Below are 14822 nucleotides of genomic sequence, written 5' to 3'. Positions count from 1 at the left end.
ATTGACTGCCATCCACTTTTATTTATCCAGTCAGAGAAAATAGGCAAGCAAAGTTGACACATCATTTACTGAGCAGCACTCAGACCAACCCTCAACAGCCAGCACCATTTCCTTGGCGAGGTTATGTTCTTTGAAGGGCAGGTGGTGTGCTTACACAGATGTGTGACCTCAGGAGAGCACACACAGACAGGCACTGCAAGGAGGCTAGGTTTACTGTGTCAGAGTTCTCCATGGCAGGCTGGCTGAATGGCCACCCCACTGGTGCTTGAGACACTATGGTGGCATAGTGATGTCCTCAGTGATTCTGTGGGAGTTCTGGAATGGTGAAGAGGTGTAGAGCAGGCAGGTCAGGAGATAGAGGGGCTGTGTCAGAAGAGGTTCTGGCTAGATGGTAGAGAAAGGGGGACACCACGGTACTCTTTCATCCCTGATGTTTAGATGACCACTCTCCTGCTCAAGACAAGCCTGCCCTGCCCCTTCACTCCTTCACAAGGCCTGGCACTTGCCCAGTTTCCATCTCTGAGCTCTTCTTGTTTAATTCCTGCCTTTAAGCCATGCCCTCCCTCCTTCCAGTCATTCTTGATGTATCTGCCTTCTGGATGATTCTAACTGTGCTGTACACACTCCTCCCAGAGCCCAGGCAGACACTTAGCTGGCTCATAAGATTATGGTATAGCTAATGTCACTACCTACTACATCATCCATGCCTCTGGCTAAACTGGCCATTTGCTTATGATGTCATAGTTAATTCTCACTAGAAGCTCCAGGTCCACAAGACAGAGTTATTCTCCCCTCAGATGATGGAACTGAGATTAATAAGAATAAAACAACTTGTTGAAAGTCAAAGGGTAGAGAATGGAAATAGAAGACATAAACTAGAACCTTCTGTTTCCAAGGGGTGGGAAATCTGAATAATAGACATATAACTTTGTCCCCTACAAAGAGCTAAAAGAATCTGACTTTAAAAGAACTATATCTTAAGTGAGCCATGCTGGTGCTTGCTTCTTCAATCTCAGCACTTCCTAGAGATTGGGAGGCAGCAGCAGGCAGATCTCGGAGTTCTAGAACAGCCTGGTCTACATAGTTCCAGGACTCCTAGGTCTCTGTAGAGGGATGCTGTCTCAGACAGACAGACAGACAGACAGGAACCAGATCTTGTGAAAGGAATGTAAACTTTGTTGCAAACAAAAATAACAGGTGTTAGAAACTTTTAGGACAATTTTCATTTTTCTCCTATAATATGCTTCTTAATTTGTTTGGAAACACAACCAACAGAGCATGGTGTTTGCTGAATGCTCAGCTGCTGGTAGGATCACCTGTTCCATGTTTAGTAGTTGCTCCTGATAGTCAGGAAGGCTGAAAGCTATTTCCCACACTTATGTTGGCTAGAGGTCAGAGGAAAGGCTCAATATTGACTAGGAACTGACTTGAAGAATTGCAGCTCTGTAGAAGCATAAAAAAAAATCAAAGTTCAAAATTATCTTATTGAAACAATATTTTGTTTAGAAGTAAACTGAGAGTTACCAAAGGAAAATTCAAGTTGTATTATAAAAAAGAAGGGAAGGAAAAGGAAAGAGTGTCGTAAGCAGCCCTGACATCTGAGGGCCTCTGCATTGTGCTACTTATGATGCCTGCCACCTTAGCTTAGATTGAGATGTTGCCAATTCCATATTGGATTTCTGAAAGCATCCTTTCTGACTTGGCATCCTGATTACTAGTATGTCATTATTGGAGGATACCCTCCAGACTGCAGATCTTGGCCACATTTAACTATAAAGATCCCTCCCTGCAAGTGGGAACATATGGCCATCCCTGACACAAATGTCACCCAGGCTTCCTTTAAGGAAACACTCGTTGACCATTTGTGTCCCCTGTTGCTGTCAGTTTATGCAGGGTCTACCTAGACTGGAGCATAACACCCAGTCCAAGGTCAGGTCCCTCCTGAGCAATGCTCACTGGAGCTGAGTGTGGATGTGAGCAGAGCCTGTTCATTTCATCCAGAGGATGGGCAGCTCTGAGGAACAACACTTGTATGGAGTTGGCTAGTTTGGTCTGTGTGCAGCGTGATGACCTCACTGTTCATTCTGATTCTGCCCTTTTGTTTTCATAGTACCGATGCCTAGGAGACATCTTGTATCCCAAGATCCATTTCAGTATGAATGCTGCACAATTCTGAGAATATTTTTCTTGAGAGTAGATTAAAAATTGAAGAGAAACAGTAGGAAGCATTGAAGAAGAAGAAGAAGAAGAAGAAGAAGAAGAAGAAGAAGAAGAAGAAGAAGAAGAAGAAGAAGAAGAAGAAGCTGGCATGCTAAATGGTCATGAAGATTGGCTTTTCAGAGAGAGAAGGAACATAAGAAAGGGCAGTTGGGTACATGTAAAACAAGCTTTGCCTAACCCTAGTCTGGATACCAGAATATGTGAGCAGGATAATGTAGATGTTTTTCAGATTGTTTTTGGAATATATCAGTCTTCTCAGAAAGATGTTGACAACTAGAAATAATATGAGTTATACAAAGAGAATAGTCTAGTTGCACATTCACAAAGAGTTGGGTGTTTTCTTCAGCCCCTGGAACACTAGATCATGAAGAAGACTGAGTCAGCACTCTCAATGAGTTCTACAAAAAACATGACAGGGTACCTGGCTCCTAAGAGCGAGGAGACAGCACTTCACCCCAGGTGTGCCTCTTGCTAACAGCATGATGACCAACCTATCAGTTCTTTGAGGGAGAAATTGGTAGAAACAGAGTTTAGGAGTAGGTCCTTCCATGGAAGATTTTCCTGCTAATGTGGAAAGTCGTATGTGGGAATTGGGGTGAGATCTTCAGGAGGACTTACTTTGTCAGAACGGCCTTACCTGCATAGAGGTTAGTTCCCCAGAATAGCTTGTCAGTAGAGAGTGAGGGTGTGTGTGCACTGTGAGCTCTTCTAACCACCACTGACCTTCTGTGAAGAGTCTCTGGGTTCTTCTGGCTTCTGCATTCACAGCCACCCACTTGACGCTCTGACTCTCCAAGGAAGCACAGTTATTATGTCCTTTTCAGTGAAGGATATGAAGTATGGCGGAGGGAAGAAGCTTGTGTTTGGCCACCAACCTACGAAATAACTAAATAGCTAGTAAGCATGCTCTGCTTCTAAGCTATGAATAGAGGGATGCTGACTGCAAAATGATGACAACCCGCCCATGTATTCCCTCTTTAGAACCCCTGTGCAGCTGCCACAGAAACCTCTGATCCTAACAAAGTGGGCCACACTGTCTTTTTTATTATTTTATTTTTCATTAATTTAATTTTATTATTATAAGCAGGCATATTTTTATTATTTATTTTTTCTTTGTGAGAATGTTTCTTTCTCTTGAGATTTATTTTTATTTTGTATGTATGGGGATTTTCCCTGTATGTACATGTGTTCACCACACGCATGAGGTACCCTCAGGGACTAGTAAAGGTTATCAGATATTCTAGAACTGGATGTGAGCCACCATGTAGATGCTGGGAACTGAACCCTGGTCCTCTGGAAGAGTCGCCAATGTTCTTAACCACTGAGCCACCTCTCCAGCCCCCTCTGTTGGTGTTTTAAGTACTCGGGTTTTAATAAGTCAATGTACTACTCGTGTGTGTGTGTGTGTGTGTGTGTGTGTGTGTGTGCTTCCATTGCCTTTTGTGATTGTCGCTTTGCAGCCTCCATGAAGGTTAGCCATTCAGGGTCCCCCCTCCAGGTCACCTTCACAAACTCACTTCAGTTCAGTGGTGAAAGCAGAAAGATCCTCACTCATGGGCTGGTCCTGTCAGCACATGTGAACCGAGCATATGCCCGACATATACTCTTATGAAGAGAAGGATAATGGTGCATTATGGTTAGCTGTGGGAATTACGTCATGGGATGCATGTTGTCTAGTGTGTTTATTGGGTGTACTACAAAAATTTAAGTAAGTGTTCAACCTCCTGATAAGAATAGCTGCTTTCTAGACTTCCCATCCTTTACCTCTCCATTAACTGCTTCATTATCTTCTCTCACTTTGAGTTCTTTTTTCTGTTAATGTATATTTTTAAGTGGTTGCATTTCCTTTTTTCTGTTTAAAGACATAGAGAGTTTAAAGGAAAAGATCTCAGAGCTGTACAGCACATCTCACTTGGAGCTGGTGTGTCCCAGGCACATTGCCACACAAGGCTTCCTATTGGTTGATCTGAGTGCTGTCAAGCTGCCTTGCTGGGTGCTGGCACAGTTGGAGACCTAGTTTTTAACTAGTTAGCTCAAAGCACTCTATTAAGGCTATAAATAAAATGATATTACGGCTCGCCTCTGGATGCATGGTGAGAATATGCTGGGAGAAATTGTAAATCAATATTTAGCATAATTGCTGGGACCTGGTAGGTTTGGATACAAATAAAAATACTATGTGATGTAATAGAGGCATACTGGAATGGTATCTGCTCAATCACCCCTACAAAGGAGCAGGCTTCCAAGTCCTGCTCTAAATCTAGTTGGCAAGAATTTTCTTATAAAAGGCTGGAAATTAATTGACCTTCACATTCATCGTTTTGCATTGGTTTTTCCCAAACTTACCTCAGAAGGATGTATTTCACCCCGACCTTTAAGGAACTTTGTTTTCCAAAATGGTTGTGTATGCTTTGCAAAGATGCTTCCTCAATGCTGTGGACACGATTACTGCTGGAACATTCTGCTTGCTAATAAAGGCAGAGGATATGCAAGTAAACTTTGAGTATTTTCCTCCTGCTGTGAGGATGAGTTATTGCTCTGCAATGATAAAAAGGAGACTCTGAACTTCATCTGTGACTTCTATAAATGATTTAAATATGCATATCCGAGGACCAGACAAAATGTTTTGCTGCCATTAACTGATTTACTCATTTACTGGGTGGTGCCAGGCTCCATTTAAGAAGGGCTGTAGAAGGAGTCCATAGAAATCCAGAACCATTGAGCAGTAATGTATGACCCTCACTCTGGTAGAAAGTCAACAGGTACTGTTCTATGGTCATTTCTGGGACAGTCTGGCTTGTTTTTACAACTTTGATTTGTGTTCATCAAAGGATCACCCTCCTTTTTAGAGCTTTATATTCCCTGAATATAAAATGACTGGGTTAACCAGATCCTAGATAACCACTTATGTATGCAAATTTTATATGCAAATGATGTCACAATACTTGAAAAGTAAATATTTTCACACCTGAACACAAGTCTTCCACTGCAGGAAGTAGACACTGATGAATGTCAGGGGAAGAAGTTAGGGTTCCCCAGGGGCCATGTGTGTGGGTGTGGGAGTAGGACTAGGTCTGACCTTCAGGTTTCCAGTTCTTAGCCTATATTTATTTCACCAAATTTTGTATTTAAGTAGGAAGCAACATGGATTTCCCTTTTGTAAATAGTGGCAGAAAAGTTATTGTACATCTTTAGAGATGCTGTCTGGTCTCATACTTACTAAATTCTCTAACATTTACATAACAGTCATGAAAATCTCAATAACAGGAAATTAAATTCTATGGACTGGAGGCACCGTTTTGTTCTGCTTACTATACTACTCTCAGCTATTTAGTTTGGAGATGAAATTTCAATTTAGATACATTTACTTCTTTATTAGGGATCTTGATGAGATTTGAACCTTAGATTTGGTTGACTGAGAAAAACAGGATCAAGTTCATTCACATGGAGCTAGACTTCCAAATAGACAAAGGGAGAAGGGTTTGAGTCAAGGAACAGAGCCTTTCTGTCCTTAACTGCAAGGTGATGCCCAGGCAGAGAAGCCAGTGCAGCCTGAGCTTTGGCGAGCAAGCCTTCCTTGAGTCCCAAGCTGCAGGCACATGGCACTGGTCTGATTTGGAGGCCTGGAAAGGCAGCAGAGGTGTGGCAAGGCCCTCCTGAGCATTATCAAGCTCTTCAAATTGCAGATTTAGTGTCATCTGAAACACAAGGCACCTCTCAGCCAGACTTCGCCTCTTTACTAGTAAAACTGTGCTTGTTCACACAAGTCTCGCTTGAATCTATTCTGCTCAGCATAAAATGCACCAGTTTTCCCAGGTTGGTAAGCAAGGCAAGCGTTTCTTTTCATGGTAATGTGAAGAAATACCTTGCATAATATTTTTAATTGAAATGCTTCTGAAAATGATTCTGTGCTTGACATAATTTTTATGTTCTTGTATGAGAGATAGGGAGTCGGAGAAGAGCTAGATAAGCCCTTAGGTCAAATAACAGGCAGGAAGTGTGAGGCAGAGTCCCACACGCTCCTGTCCTGAGTCATACAATCTACCCCCATTATGTATATCATTATGCGCTGGTAATCTGGATTTTCAGGAAATAAAAAGAGCCTTGATTTAAGGTATTCATCAATTTCTATGGTAGAAATTTACCCACCAACTTCAGACCACCAATATCTTGAAAATTTCTCAAAAATTTAACACATATCTCATGTGTCACTGGGTGAGAACACACCCCAGGAAACTGATGTTACTAGGTTTTAAAGTATAACTTTATATCTTTTATAATTATTTTATGAATAAATTGTCTTGTAGACTTCATCAAACAAAATTTGCCTTTAAGTTAATGATTCTCAGGACTCAATATTTACCCCTTAACCAAAATCAAAGTTATAAAAAACACTAAAATAAATGGGAGAATGAAATGTCTAATGTAATGTCATCCTGTTCTGAATGCATTTTGTGTTTCTCAGCCCAGTCTGCCTTGGCAACATATTTAACACTCCTGTGGCACAGACTATGGTCCAGATGTATTAACCAAAATAATTGATAAGATATCTCTAAAATATCTACTATGTGCTACCAGGGATGGATGTTTAAGGATTACTTTGACCCTCATCTAACTGTGATGTATCTTTGAGAATTTTGTTTTTAAAAATTCTGTACCCCTGAGCTTGGACACCAAGAAACGTTTCAAAGGCATAAGCCTGATCTTGGTCTGACCATTAATAAAATACCCCCTCTCCCCCCAAAAAACCAAAAATCAAACAAACCAACAAAAACTCACAAAACTTTTAATAAGGTTAGTCATCATTGTTGTCAATAACTATCATATGTACATGTAATGATATGAAGATCTCCAGTTACACACATTTTTTTTTTTAGAAAATGATAGAAATTCATTTTTCTTTACATTTGCTCACAATGGACACCTAGGGTGATTCTATAACCCACCAACTGTAAATAGAGCTTTGCCAAAATGGTGGAGCAGAAACATCTATGGTGTGGGGCTGCACCTACACGTGGTATAGCTTGGTCATGCGAAGGTCCGAACTGTACCCTTTTGAGTACACCCCATGCTGGTTTTCACTCCCACCAGCAGAATGTGAGTTTCTCTTTCCCTCATCAGCATTTTTTGTTGTCTGTTTTCCTGATGATGACCATTCTGACTGGGATGAGAAAGAATCTCTAGTTATGCAGTGCATGCCTGTGTTGTCTGAGGGTGTCACCTACTGTATCTCATGTTTATTGGCATTTGTTCTGCTTTAGATAACTGTGCCTTTAGCCAGTTTACTGGCTTGGATGTTTGTTGTTGTGCAATTTAGTTTTTGAGTTCTTTATGTGTTCTCAATATTAGTCCCCTCATGTATAACTAGCAAAACATTCTTCTGTTCTGTCAGCTGTCTCTCTGTTCAAGTGATTGCTCTCTTTCCTACGCAATCGTAGCTGTCTTCTTGGCATTGCTTCCTTAGTGATTCGAGACTTTTTCAGTAGTTCTTGTCTATGTTCATATGTCTGAACCATTTCTTTTGGTCTAACATTTCAGAGTTTCAGGTCTGAAGGTTAAAGCTATTGGTGCACTTTGATTTATGTACAGGCTGAGAGCTGGTGATCTGGCTTCTTGCATGTATGTACTCAATTTCCTGAAGCATTTGTTAAAGAGGCTGTCTTTTCTCCAAAAAATGGAGAGCAGAAAATTGGGTGTCTCTGCATGGATTTGAGTCCAGCCCTCCTGTTCTGGTCTCTGATAACTGTGCGTGCTTTTGAGCCAGCACCATGTGTGTTGTCATTCTGGCTCTATAGTATGGCATAGGATCATTTTTCTTTGGATCCCTGATCCATGTGTTTTTTTATTCCCCTACTGTTTCTTTACTTTTAGTAGAAAATATCACTGGAAGTTAGATAAGAATCATGTAGGAGCTGTCGATCATACTTGGCAATGTATCCATTGCCATGATATTGATTCTGTCAATCCATGACAGAAAGTCTTAGCAGCTTGCAGTGTTTCCTACATCCTTATCTGTATTCCTTTCCTTCATTATTTTCCTTATTGCTCTAGCTAATTCTTAGAGGGCTATATTGAATAAGAGTGAAGAAAATGGACACCCTTATCTTTGCCCTTCATTTTAACAGGGCAAAGGTTTTCTCTGCTTAGCCTAATGTTGGTTATTGGTTTGCTGTGTAGTCGTTACTATCTTGGGTCATGATCCTGATAATCCCATTCTCTACAGGCTTCTGCCATCAGAGAGTCATAGAGTTTTTCAGATTCCATTTATGCATGCATTGAGACAACCAGGTGATTCCAATTCTTAACTCTATTAATGTGCTCTATTGCTTTTATTGATTTGCTTATGTTCTATCATCTCTGCGTCCTTAAGTGATGCCCAAATGGCCATAGGAATGATCTTTTGTATGTGTACTTAAATTCAGTTTGCAACTATTTTGGTGAGAGTTGTTACATCTATGTTCATCAGGGAAATCAATACATAGTTTTATTTTATTTTTTTGCTATGCTCATAAACAATTTTGCTCTCAGGGTAACACTGGTTTCATAAAATGAGTCTTTGGGTATTCCTATTTTATTTTAAAAGATTAAATATTTATTTATTTGTTATTCTCATCTTCATGCTATGGTACCATGGGAGCATCAGGTGAAAATCTAGGGAGTCTGTTCCATCCTTCTAGCACATAGTCCTAGAGGTCACACTAAGGTTGTGAGGCTCATTGGCAATGCCTTTACCCACAGAGCCTCCTCATGGACAACCATCCCCACCTGTCCCTCATAATTTATGGAATGGTTTGAGACACACTCTTTTTACTTTGTTATGTCAGCAGTAGTCTATTAGGCCATAAGTTGTTTTCTTTTTAATTAACAGACCAACTGTTTTTTATTAATTAGCAGACTAATAACTTCTTCAGTTGCATTGCTTATTATAGAGATCAGTTTAAGTTTTAATTTTTGATTTTTAAATCTGATTTTAAATTTGCTAGGCAATATGTGTATATGAATTTATATATTTCATCTAAGAATTTTAACTTATTGGAATACAGGTTTGTAGAGCATGCCCCAATAATTTTCTAAATTTTGTTGGTGTCTGTTGTTATATCTCATTTTTCATCTCTAATTCTATTAATTTATATCCTTTCTCGATGGCTAGTTTGGATAAGGATTTATTGGTCATAATTAGATTCTTTTTAAGAACTATCGTTATTGTTTCATAGATTCTTCATATTATTCATTTCCATTTCATTAATCTCTGCCCTGGCCTTTATTATTTCTTTCTACCCATAGTTTTTATATTAAGTAGTTTTTTTTTTTATTTCAAAGACCTTTAAATAAATTCACTGAATTACTTATTTGAGAGTTCCCTGATGTCTTAGTCAGGGTTTCTATTCCTGAACAAACATCATGACCAAGAAGCAAGTTGGGGAGGAAAGGGTTTATTCAGCTTACACTTCTGCATTGCTGTTCATCACAAAAGGAAGTCAGGACTGGAACTCAAGCAGGTCAGGAAGCAGGAACTGATGCAGAAGCCATAGAGGGATGTTCCTTACTGGCTTGCTTCCCCTGGCTTGCTCAGCCTGCTCTCTTATAGAACCAAAGAGCACCAGCCCAGGGCTGGCACCACCCACAAAGGACCTTCCACCCTTGATCACTAATTGAGAAAATGCCCCACAGCTGGATCTCGTGGAGGCACTTCCCCAACCGAAGCTCCTTTCTCTGTGATAACTCCAGCCTGTGTCAAGTTGACACAAAACCAGCCAGAACACCTGATTTTTTTTCACAAAATTTCAATTTTCCAGATTTTCGATCTCTTTACTAAATTACAAAATTCTCCCCTCATATCCTGTGTTGACATTTTATTTTATTCAGGTATTTGTGCTCTGAGTTCATTGTTTTTCATGCTTATTTTATGTTGTTGAATGGTCTTTAATGGCTCCTTTGAATTCTTTGTCTGGGACACCATCAAGGTTACTCTCATTGGCGTCTATTTTTGTGAATTGGTAAGTTTTGAAGAAGTTAATTTCCTTAACTCTTGTTTGTCCCTGTATTTCTCAAATGATGTCTGTGCTCTGGGATCAGGGAGATGATTGGAATTTTAAAGCTGGTTTGTGTTCTTTCAGTAGACATTCTTCAGTGGTTTCTTTTTTTCATTAAGTTATTTGCTTATTCACTGTCTTTACATCTTGATTACAACCCCCTCTCTTCCCAGTCCTGCCCTCACAAATACTTACCCCCATTACCAACCCCCCTTTCCCTCAGAGAAGGGGAACTCCTCTATAGGTAAGTGCCCTGGCACTTCAAGCCATAGCAGGATTCAGTGAGTCCTCTTCCACTGAGGTCAGACAGCCAGCCCAGCCAGGGGAAGGGCATCCAAAGGCAGGCAACAGAGTTAGGAGCAGCCCCTGTTTCAACTGTTAGGGACTCACATGGAGACCAAACTGCACCTCTGCTACATATGTGTAGTGGGCCTAGGTCCAGCCCCTGTGTACTCTTTGGTTGGCGGTTCAGTCACTGTGAGCCTCCATGGGCCCAGGTTAGTTGAGTCTGTAGGTCTTTTTACAGTGTCCTTGACCCCTCTGGATCTCTCAGTCCTACCCCCTACTTTTCCACAAGATTTCCCTGGCTCTGCCTGATGTTTGGTTGTGGGTCTCTCCATCTGTTTCCATCAGCTGCTGGGTAGAACCTCTCAGAGGACAGTTGTGTGAGGCTCCTGTCTGCAAGAAAAGCAGAGTATGTTCAAGAGTGTCACGGGTTGGCTCTTTCCCATGGGTTTGTTTTAAGTTTCCCGTTTACATTTTCCACTTCTTCTTCTTCTTCTACCTTTGGCCAAACCTGTCTCGCATCCTCCCGTCACCTTAATTGTTCCCTCTCACAATAACTTCTCCGTCTTCTGCTGCTCTCCTGATGCTCCTACACTAACTGGGAGCCTTGGTATGCTCTTCTGCCTCCATCCCTCAGTACCAGGCAGCTCAGCATCCGGCATGCTGTCCTTGTTCCTTTACTTCCCAAACGTTATGGGAGTTGAAGGAGTTACTGTTTGTAATTCCTCATTGTGCATTTTCGTGGTGGCCTCATCCATCATCTGTGGTGCTTATACTCCTGGAGTCAGGTGGGTGGAGATCACACAACATCCTCAACACATGGGCTGAGAAGTAGAATGCCGTGATGCCCCAGTGCAGTAGGGAAGAGGAAATCTTAACTCTACTACAAGTCAATACTGATGAAACACTGTGGTGTCCTGCAGTAACAACCAAAGTGTGCTAAAACTTAGTACAGAAGATAGGGTGTGGTTGTCCAAAATGCTTATAGGTGTATGTGGTGGGCAGGGTTGGAGCTACATAGCAGGCAGAGTTCACAGTATACTGAGGTGTGAGCTAGGTCTGTGCATTCCTTACTATTCTCAGTGTTGGGACAGGACATCGGTACAAGCCCTGCTAAGGCCAGGATTATTTGGGTCACAGTTGAGCACAGTGCACCGTGGCAGCTACATGGCACCCACAGTCTAGAAGCAGAGAGACGAAGGCTGGTGCTCAGCTTGCTTCATGCTTCGTGTAAGTCCGTGCCTCCATCTCATGGGACAGCGCCACTCAGATTTAAGACAGGCTTTCCCACTGGAATGAGCATAATCTAGAAGCGCTCTTTCAGACATGCCCAGAGGTTTGTTTCCATGATGATCCTAGATCCCACCAGGCTGGCTTCGAGATGAACAGGTACTAAGGAGAAGACAATATGGCGCTGAAGGGCATGAAGCTCATTGGGAAAAGGTTTGCATCGTGTTAGTGAACATGTACTTAGATTAGGAGCGCTGGAACCTTACAAATGTTAAAGCCATTCTAATGTAGCCTCACATGGAACTGAGGACACACTTTATTTGAAACTGGAGGGCAAATAATCTTTGTTGTTTATTGGCAGAGCACTTGACAGACCTGTGTCTAGGCCAGTGTTTGTGGGAGTGGAAGAACAGAGGCAGAAAGGAAGTTAGGTTACCTGCTCCAGGGACAGGGCTGATATTGGTGGAGGCAGACCAAGCCTCATCAAGGAATCTTAACAACTATGTACCCTAATCCCTCCCAAAGGGAGACAGGATTGGGGGAGGGAAGTGGGTTGGGAAAGACTGCTGAGGGCTGGAGAAATGAACTCCTCAGTGTGGTCCAGGAGGGGCCATTGCCTTCAGAAGGACTCCCCACACTGACTGTCACCTTGTTTGGGAGGTACCCATTTTGGAACTCAGGATAGCTGGCATGTTACTTGTCACTAATCTCTCAGGATCCTAAATGCAAGTTCCATTAATTAATGTGTGTGGACATGCAGGCATGCATGAGATCTTGGCAGCATCCAGCCTGTGTGCAAGCACCTATAAGCACCAAACCACAAAAGCACCGGACTGGACAGTGTTCTTGAGTGAATTAGACTATGGTAGAGGTAGAGAGCAAATGCAAGTTCACATAGGCACATGTGGTCTCCACTTGTACATCTCTGGCTGGCTCAGGTCTCCCGAGTACAGAGGCATCTCTGCACCCTCCCTTACAGAACGATCTAAAATTATCAGCAATCTCAATAAATGTAGGTGACTAATGATGGTGATTTGCCTCTCCTTCGCTTCAGATTTCTATGTGACAGACTCTGTCTGGGGCCAGACAGAGGAACTGTTCAGAATTGCTGAGTTTCGTTTCTATAGATCCCTGTTTATACATCCTGCCTGGTGGGTGGTAAGGGTTCCGGGATATGTGCTGAAAAGCTGCATCTGGGAAAGAAGGGCTCACAGTGACTCAGCATCAAGCTCTGAAGGAAGCAGGGTGTATGTGGAAGCTGGGAAGTGAAATAGCACAAATACAAACAGCACGATTGCTTCTTCTTGGGCACTCTTCCAGCCCTGAGTCCAGAGAGTAGACCTCCTGCACCAGGAACCTGGGGTTATCTATCATTCATTCATTCATACACACACACACACACACACACACACACACACACACCCATAAGCTAGACTGGTCTGGACAGTGATGTTGAAGGTCAGCTTCGACAACCAATGCAGACACAGGGAAGGAAGAGTCTGGTCACCACACCCAGGTCAGCTAAACTTATCTGACCCAATGCAGAAAACAAAATCTGTACATTTATAGTGAATGTGTACAGAACAGAGCTCTGCTAAGCTGTGTTTGTAGCCTGGTCGGTTGATCTCTTGTAACTGGGCTGATGTTGAGACCTTGCGTTTGTCAATAGAAACAAAGGGGGAGCTATGGGTCCATGCCAAACACAGATAAAGAGTAGAGCCAAAGGAATCAGACTACAGTCTTGGCTGTACAGACTGGGATCCTTTCTCTAAAAACCAAGGATTGATGAGCAGAATGAGGTTGACATTTTTAAGTTATCTATTGAAAATTGACCATTGAGCTAGGTGTGTACATCACTCACTAGATGTAATTTCTCATCAATTAATTTATTAGTCTACATTTCTAGCCCAAATACAAAACTATTCAGTCATTGTCTGAAAATGCAATCACTAACGCTGGGGGAGCCTGGTGGGTATGGTGTGTCTGCCAAGTTATCCCACTGGCTACATGACACAGGACAGCGGTTGTGGAAGGAGTTCTTTTACAGGCAAAATCCCAACCAGGGACCCACATTTCTCCCTAAATAGGAATAGATAGAAAGTGGATGAGAATAAAAATGTCCAGCTTGCTCTCCTGAAGCCTCAGTGGGACTGAGGGTGAGCCATCCTCCACACACACCCCCCTCCAGCCTCGGTGGCACTGGGGAGCATCCTGCACACGTAGCACATGTACTTCTTCAGCCTCGGTGGAACTGGAGGATGGCTTCCTGCACACACTCCTCTGGAAGGATCAGAGAGAACAGAGGAGGGTTATAACTGGGTGGTACCAAAGGTGACTGCGCATTGATATTAGAACCTAAATATTTAACAAGTCAGAAAGCCTGAGTTAGAAGAGGGGCTGCTTTGTTCATCAATAGTGAGGCTGAAGCTCTTGTCTCCCCAACTTTTTAACCTCACTTTATTTAATCAGGGTTTCAACACGCCTCACTATTACAAAAGTATTGGTTTTTATTATTTTTTTTTAACATGGACCTGCAAGACAGACAAAAGACTGTATATGAGATTCCTGTAATGATTTATCTTAAGAATCTGTGAACTGTGCAATCAGGATTGTTAGGACTAAGAGGCACCTGCTCACCTTTTGGAAATGAAGAGCTGAAAAGAGATTCTGAGATTCAGAAAGGGTAAGGGATATGAGGCTGACCTTTCAGAGACAGGAAACCTTTGATGAACTGTAGGACTCCAAGACAGTTCTTTTAAAAGATGGCTTCAAAGCTTCATCCAAAGCTGGTTTTGTGTGTGCCTCCGTGAGACTCTTGGGTTGTCTTTTTACATAAACCCAGGGAAGAATGGTTTCTGCAGTTGTCCTGTCTGCAGCCTTCATGTGGCACCTTGGCTTCTGGGCTTTGTTACAGCTTTTCAGTTTTTTTTTTTTTTTTTGTGGGTAAAATTAAACTTTCCTGACCATTTGGAAGCATGGAACTTTTTTGAGATGGTTGTTAAGGAGAACAGAGAGACAGGAGAAGGTCAACAATTTAATCGCCACGTAATTAAG

At 42.0% G+C, this 14822-nt stretch overlaps 1 protein-coding gene across 1 annotated transcript in view; it reads left to right on the top strand.

Annotated features, from left to right (window-relative positions):
* The first annotated feature begins 11946 nt into the window (after positions 1-11946).
* Positions 11947-14822, top strand: part of Erich3 (glutamate rich 3) — a 70933-nt gene continuing 68057 nt past the window's right edge. Inside the window, exon 1 of the mRNA XM_052178815.1 lies at positions 11947-11981. Coding sequence (XP_052034775.1) covers positions 11947-11981 — 35 coding nt within the window. The remainder of the gene's footprint in view (positions 11982-14822) is intronic.

Source organism: Apodemus sylvaticus, chromosome 4 (assembly GCF_947179515.1).
Source record: "Apodemus sylvaticus chromosome 4, mApoSyl1.1, whole genome shotgun sequence".
NCBI classification, from domain to species: Eukaryota; Metazoa; Chordata; class Mammalia; order Rodentia; family Muridae; genus Apodemus; species Apodemus sylvaticus.
The sequence above is the reverse complement of the archived record's forward strand: the minus strand, read 5'-3'. Positions and strand labels throughout refer to the sequence as shown.